General features: G+C 36.9%; 1 protein-coding gene across 1 annotated transcript; it reads left to right on the top strand.

Moving 5' to 3' along the window:
- The first annotated feature begins 783 nt into the window (after positions 1-783).
- On the top strand, positions 784-1,527 carry LOC100726852 (olfactory receptor 8B3-like). Its single transcript, XM_005005006.2, has one exon. The coding sequence runs from the start codon at positions 784-786 to the stop codon at positions 1,525-1,527; it is 744 nt and encodes a 247-aa protein (XP_005005063.2).
- Positions 1,528-7,905: the final 6,378 nt, after the last annotated feature.

Here is a 7,905-nt window from a genome sequence, read left to right on the forward strand (position 1 = left end):
ACTATAGTGAGACCCTGTCTCTAAATGATAAATAAACAAATAAATAAACACATTGGAAATACAGTCACCATCCTTTCTTCATCTTTCTTTCAGTTGGGTTTGAACTGAGAGATACACTTGGATGTGTGGTTAATTATAAATATTTAATGGCAACTGTTTATCATGGTTGACCTTATGAGTTCTTGTAGTAAGGCATCATAGACTATGTGGGACTTTCTCCTAGGAAGCAGAATATTGGTCTGGTCTTTTACCTAAAGGATTTCTGTCTTGCTGGCATGACAGGGGAACTGGGTATCCAGTGGAACGACACACATATAGAAACTAGGAAGCGGTAGGCTAGATGAATTAGAGGGAAATTTGACAGCCACATCCTCACTGCACAAGCTGCTCTGCCGGTTATATCTCAGGCATTCTAACTTCTTCTGTCAGGAGAGAAGCATTTTTCAGCTCACGTGGACCAAAGAAGGCATGATGGCAATGTCGAGGGGAAGGTATGTATTTAGTTGCTGTGAAGACAGAAAACATGGAAAGCCCTTGTATTCTCTCCACTGAGAATGAGAGTTTAGAATAGAAAGCTGTATCTTGATAAAATTTCCTTCTGTTCTCTTAGATTTTCAACAATGGCAGTGCTGAATGGAAACGAGCACTTGGTGATTGATTTTTTTTTTACTGGACTAACAGATCTCCCAGAGCTCCAGACACCCTTCTTTTACCTGTTTCTGATGATCTACATTGTTATTCTGACTCTATCACTCTGTTCTCAGTACTCACCTCTACACCCCCATGTACTATTTCCTCTTCAACCTCTCCTCCATGGATCTCTGTTACTCATCTGTTTTCACTGCCAAAATGCTGATGAACTTTGTCTCAAAGAAGAATGGCATCTCCTATGCAGGGTGCATGACTCAGCTGTTTTTCTTTCTCTTCTTTGTCATCCCTGAGTGCGACATGTTGACTGCAATGACCTATAGTTGCTATTTGGCCATCTGTCACCCACTGCTGTATGAGATCACCATGCCCCAGAAGGTCTGTTCTGGGCTATCTCTTGCTCCCTATGCAATGGGCTTTTCTGGAGCCAGTGCTCACACAGGCTGCCTGCTTCTCCTGACCTTCTTCAGGGCCAGTGTCATAAACCATTACTTGTGTGACATCCTGTCCCTCCTCCAACTCTCTTGCACAAGAACCTACGTCAATGAAGTATTAGTGCTCATTGTGGTAGGTGTTAACATCACAGTCCTCAGCGTCATCACACTAATTTCTTATACTTTCTTGCTCACAAGCTTCCTGTGCATCAAATCCACACAAGGAAGATCCAAGGCCTTCAGTTCCTGTTGCTATCACATCATTGCCATTTCTCTCTTTTGGGGGTCAGCTGCATTCATGCAGTTGAAATATTCTTCTCCTGAATTTGTCAACCAGGGAAAAGTTTCTTTTGTTTTCTGCACCAACATAAAACCCAAGCTCAATCCTCTGATCTGCAGTTTGAAGAAGGATGTTAAAATTGCCTTGAGGAAAGTTGGTATTTAAATTCAGGGGAATGATATATTGTAATCGGAAGTGGTAATAATGTAACGAGATTAAAGACACTACATTTTTATTAGGAACTTTGAAGAGATTTTGCTCACATTCATGTATGTTCTGCAGTGTTTTATATAGCTTCTTAGGCTTGTCTTACCATTTCTCTTAGAGCTTATCTTGTTTGACTTTTGTTTCTATATCTTTGACATTTCTCGCAGTTCATTTAAATAATAATGTGTTTATGAAGCAACAGATGTAGCAACATTTTCTATTCATTTTCTTCTGTTCCCTTCATGGGCTTTCTGTCTCTTGGGACATCCCTATTTTGGAAAATTATGCTGAGTTTGTAACTGACAAAAAATTTCAGCTTCGTAACCTAACCACACAAGTCCCCAATATGACAGAAGCACCTTTATTTATCAATATTGTTTGTGTTTAAGACCCCAGGATTTGATGAAATATTTTCTTTTTAAGAATTAATGTATTTTGACTGGTACATGAAAAACATAAAAATGTACTTATAATTGGGTTAAGATCAAATGTCTTCAAGAGGTGTGAACCTTAAAGCATAATCAGACTCCTTCAAACTGGTCCTTTTTTCTGTTTTTTTTTTTTTTTTTTTTTTTTTTTCTTTCTTTCTTTCTCACTACTATTTCTTTTCTTATTGTGTTTTTGAGTAGGTTTAGACTTGGAAAACTCTACCACCTGACACCCATATCTGAGAACCTGTGTCATCTTGCTTATTATTAAACACGATTGGATATAATTCCATCTTTCACTGCTAATGACAGCAAAACAGAGAATGACAAGAGAACAGCAGGTATGCACTCCAGGATTATAATAAGACCAATTGTGATTTATAACACTTTCATTTATTACTGTGTAAGATGGTATTAAACCTTTGAAAATAAAGATATAATTGTTACAATAATTATTGCTTTTAAAACTAACAATAAACCACTACACACTAAGTTAGTAGAAATATTTTACCCAGTGTTCTACTTATTCAATATGCATCATGAAATGTAAATACATATCAATAAAATAATAATTATTCTACAAACACTTTGAAATTACTTATACTTTTTATTACAAATAAGGCAAAAATTATGTTTAACAGGATAATATTTGCTATAATTTACTTTTACTTCAATGTATTTGCCACGGAATATATTTTACATACATATATATATATATATATATATATATATATATATGTATATGTGTGTGTGTGTGTGTGTGTGTGTGTGTGTAAATATATATAGTGTTAATTTGGAGAATTCTGCTTGGTTAATATTAATATAAATTTAATATATTAAATAATGAAATAATAGTGCCAACAATAATAATTGCATCAAGAGTAAATCAGAAAATTTTAGATGCTTAGTTTTTAGAGGTGGGATGTGGGCAGCCTTAAAGTATTTCATTTAGTTCCTATCAAGAAAGCCAATTATAAGGAGCACAACTTTAAGTCTGAGGCTGACGGTCCTTTGAGTGTCATATTGTTCATACAGAGTCCTGCTGACTCTGAGATGCCTTCAGCAAATGACTGAGCATGGTGGGTGTGATATTCTAGGTCAGGTCTTGAAACAGAACGTGTATCTCAGTGTTTGTTTTCTACATACTGACTAATACAACTTAGAGCTATACTGCAGTGTGAGGTTTCTTTTTGTTCCTTCCACAATTCTTTTTCCATTTATCTTTTCTTTTTTAGATGTCAGACTGCCATCCTGGCTGAGGACTTCATCATGGACACTTGGTCTCTTCCATTTTACACTTCACGGGAATTCGCCTTCAGATATGTCTTAAAAATCATTTATTGACATCCCCTTTCAAGGAGACTTTTCTGTATGGATGAGGAAGGAATGGTTATATTACTTGCACACTACTAATATGCACAGCCAATTTGGGGGCCCATTGTGCATCCTCTGAACAGTGGAAGTAGCTAAGACTTGTAAAGGAGCAGAGAGAACTTCTATGTTCTTGTGGCAGGAAGGGCCAAAAAGTGGAGGTTTTATGGGAATGATGTCCTGAGCCAGGGTTTGTACATTAATATCATTACAAGATTTGATACCAAACTATAGAAAACAGCATATACCTACAAAGCTCTGATTTTAAAGTGAGGTGAACAGAGTGGACTATGAAGAAGTATTTCATTGTGCTCTTTTAGTAATAGGGGTAATTATTTCCTGGGATGATGTAGTTGTGTTTAGATCAAGCTAAAGCTATTTAAGGACTCATTTGGAGTAACTAAAAGTTATTTATACTAAAAGTAACAAAAGCTGTGCTCTATAAAATTTTCTTGTTTTGTGTGTTACACAGAACATAACTTGTGTGTTGTCCATCACTACCTCTAATGACTTTGGAACAGATGTCTTTTATTGACAAGCCTTTTTCAGAAGACAAAGAGTCATAATCCCTGTAATTTTATATTTGTATGAATATAGTATGATTTTTGAAAAGTTCTAAAACACTTGTTTATATTAAAAGTGTTGGCATCTTGTGATAAATAAGTGGGTTTTAGTTTTGGGATTTGTGTCTAAAAGGGTTGCCATCACTGGAATAAAAGGCTGTGTAAATTAAAATAATTAATTTAATCTTATTAAAATTATTTTCATTAAAGCAAAATATAAAGTTCATATTTCTTCCAATATTTATCTCAGTATTGCAATACCTGTTCATCTCACTGATTGGTTGTTTTACATTGAGAAGTCTAATTTTTTGAATTATTTGTATATTGTAGATATGAGTCCTTTGTCTGTGGAGTTGCTGGTAAATATTTTGCCATACTGTAGGTTTTCTTTTCACTCTCTTTATTGTTTCATTTGTGCAGAGCAAGTTTTTATTTAATATGAACTCAGTTGTTGATCCTTGGAACTAGTTCCTCTGTAACTGAAGTGCTGTTCAGATAGTCACATTGTTTCTCTTATATAACAAACTCAGAGTAAAAATAAAGAAAGAGAAAAAATAAAGGGAGTAAGGAGATAAACTGTTCTCAGCAGGGAAGAGGATCAGATGATGGAGGGAGGGGAAGGCAAAAAGGAAGAAGGGATTAAAAAAAGGAACTGAGATGTGTTATGTATGTGCATTAGTTCCACAAAAGGAATGTAAACATTATTAACTGCAAACATGCAACAAAAATAACAACAAAAACAAAAAAGGAAGGAGATGAAGGGATGCTTGGAGGCAAGAGACAGGGAAGGGAATGGGGATGAAACCCAGAATCAAGATGGGTTATGTACATGGATCATTGTCCACAAGGAATGTACACATGTACTATGTGTGTTCTATAAGCTAAAATAATAAAAAAATAGTGTTAACTGTACTCAGTAATAACAGAGTTGTGGTATAAAGTTGGCTTGCTAACTGTTAGTGTGAATTTACAGAGAAGCAAGAATGGTAATTTATGTGGCAATCCATTTTGAAGAATAAAATCTCAAGCTTCATTTACTATATAAATGATGTGTTTATATGCAGTTTATAGGGCTCAGGATGGAAATATTTATAGGTTTGTAAGCATACATATCTTTCTGCTCTGTCAATTAAGAAGGCCTAAAAGTAATAAAACCCCAATGACAATGAACAAATCAAGCAACCAGATCTGGTTTTTTCATACCAGTAAAAGGTGTCAGGGGTTCTTGAACAAATGGCTAATTTGTCCTGCTCCTTTCTAGGGGCAAGAGACAACTAAGATGAACTTATAGCCTCCAGGAAAACTAAAATGCTTAAAACAACAACAACAACAACAACAACAACAACACACACACACACACACACACACACATACATACATACACACACGTGCGCGCGCGCACATTGATGAGGGATATGACAAAAAGACAAATGATCCAACCAAAAGATCCGTGACAATGGTCAACAGTGGAAAATACTTGAGCAATAAAAAGTATTAGATTATAATTCAATATATAAAATAAATGTCCATGAGATTCAACTATTTATACATGAGTTAGTAAATTAGTATTAGTAAGCTGGGGAGTACAGGCAAGGTTCCCATGCTGAAGTCCAGGTACTTTATGCAGATACTCAGCCTTCATTGAGAGGAGAAGACTCATTGCTCTTAACCTCAAGCTCTTCTTGGTGACACCTCCCAACATTTGGGAATGAAAGTGGACAAGGAGAGCACTGTACATGGAGAAACCAGACAATCACCACCTGCTGACAAAGAAGAACATGAAGTGTCACAAGCCACAGACAGCAAAAACCCTTGATATCTTGTGATAAAAATGATGTTGTTACCTCTCATTCTTCCTGCTCAAACTAGAATTATCAGAACTAAAATGATTGCATTTAAATAATGCGGCATCTCACAAAATGCCTTTTTAATAGTTCTCAAAGCTGTTAGGTATTCAAAAGGAAAAGAAGTGTCACTGCCAAGAAGAGCCTAGGGCCTCATAACTACTGATTGGATCTTAGATGGGATTTGGAACCCTTCCCCCCAAAACAAACATACAAACAATTGAGAAGATATATCAAGGAAATTCTAATGAATTATGGGCTTTATTTGATAACATTGAATCAGCATTGGTTTATTCATTGTGCTGACTGCACCATATTAATTTGATAGTGGGATTAGCACAGCGCTACAGCTACAGCTTAGTGGTACAAGCCCTGGAGATGTGAATCACTTGCCTATCATGTGTGAGACCCTGGATTTCAATTCCAGCATTGCCATCCAAAAGCAATCTGCAGTATTAGGGCAAATTTTGTACAGAGACACACAGGATCTCTTTGTGCATCTTGTCAATCTTTCTGTAGATAGGAACAGTTATCGAAAATAATGGAATGTAATTGAATATGAAGAAAAACTTAAAATGTTTGTGACATAGTAGAATAATTAAATCTGATTCTTTGATAGAAGATGAGAGTAGCAATTGGTTGAAAAAAATCTGTTATCCATTTAAAATGAGTAGAAACAATGACTAGAAGATTATAAATTGTCAACACATAAAAATGATTAATGGTTTAAGAAATGGAAATGCCTATGACCCTGATTTGTCTCTCACACAGTGTATACTTGTGTGGAATTAACCTAATGCAGCCAATAAAGATGTGCAAATGCAATGTCTCAATAAAAATAATAATGGAAATATGAAATGCTAGTTAACATCTCAGATTACTCTGAAAGTATGGAATGAGATTCTATCTAAAAGGGAGCCTGGGAAGATGACAGAACAGTAAGCAGCAGAGTAAATAGCCTCTCTGAGAGAAACAGTCCAGATGCTGGAATATAGCGTTCTGGAGAAGACAAGAAGGAAAGAAGTGGGTCCCCTCAACCCAGGAACAACCTTAAGTGAGAACTGAAGCCCACTGAGAGAATACAAAAAAGAAGAAAAAACATAAACAGAAGAAGATGGTAGAAGGTGACGCTTTCATTGGAGCTGGAACCACCATGTCAGAAGTGCTGTTGGAACCTGGAGATGCACGGCCATAGTGAAGCTGGTGGCTAGCAAGCCCAAAGGCCCTGGTGGGGAGATGCAGTGCTGGAGGGGAGCAGCAGACCAGGGAATTGTACTGACTGATGGTGAGTATGTGAGACTCAGTTCTCCTATGGGAGTAAGAGATCATCCAGGTGCATTTTGGAGTTGGGCAGGATGAGCCTAGAGACAGAACCTCAGCTGGCTTTATCCAGCCACTCCTAGCTCAGAGCAGACTGGTGGAGAGTGCTTAGATTGAGTCCTGCCCCTCTGTGTGGTCCAATAGCCACTGCCAAGGTTTCCCTAAAGCTATCCCTAACCAACCCCACCCACCCAGCACACTAACGTGGGCACCAGTAGACTGGGAAATCAGCAAACAGTAGAAACACCTAGCAAACACACTTCAGAGTAATTATAATCAATACAGGAAGTGCTGCGGACACCGCTACCCACTTGTCCAGAAGAAACCACGGACATGGCAAGAGGAAGAAGCAAAAGGAAGTCTCTGGCCTCCAACCCAAGCAGTACTGGATGAGGAAATGTAAACACAGAAGAGATCGAGAGTGGCACACCTGCAGTTTTTGAAGCAACAGCAACTGAAATAAACAACTCCATGAAGCTATAAAAGATCTTAGAACAGAAATACTATTACAGGTAAAAGAAGATATGAGAAGCATAATAAAACAATTGCTACATACCTCTAAAGAAGAGACAGATGAAAGAATAGAGGAGAATAGAAAAATAGAGAATAGAAAAGGAGGGAAACCTCCAATGAAGAATATTAAAAAAATTAAACCACATAAAACAGATTCAAAGAGATTGCCAGGAAATAAAAACTCCATGGAAAGCTGGCAAAACAGCTAGAAATAAACTAGACAGGCTATCTAACCTTGAAGACAGGTTTGCAGCTTGTGATCATGAAAGGAGAGATTTCTTAAAAATAACAAGGAGC

Source organism: Cavia porcellus, unplaced genomic scaffold (genome assembly GCF_034190915.1).
Source record: "Cavia porcellus strain 051 isolate PalLab524CR breed Dunkin Hartley unplaced genomic scaffold, mCavPor4.1 scaffold_9, whole genome shotgun sequence".
Lineage (NCBI taxonomy): Eukaryota > Metazoa > Chordata > Mammalia > Rodentia > Caviidae > Cavia > Cavia porcellus.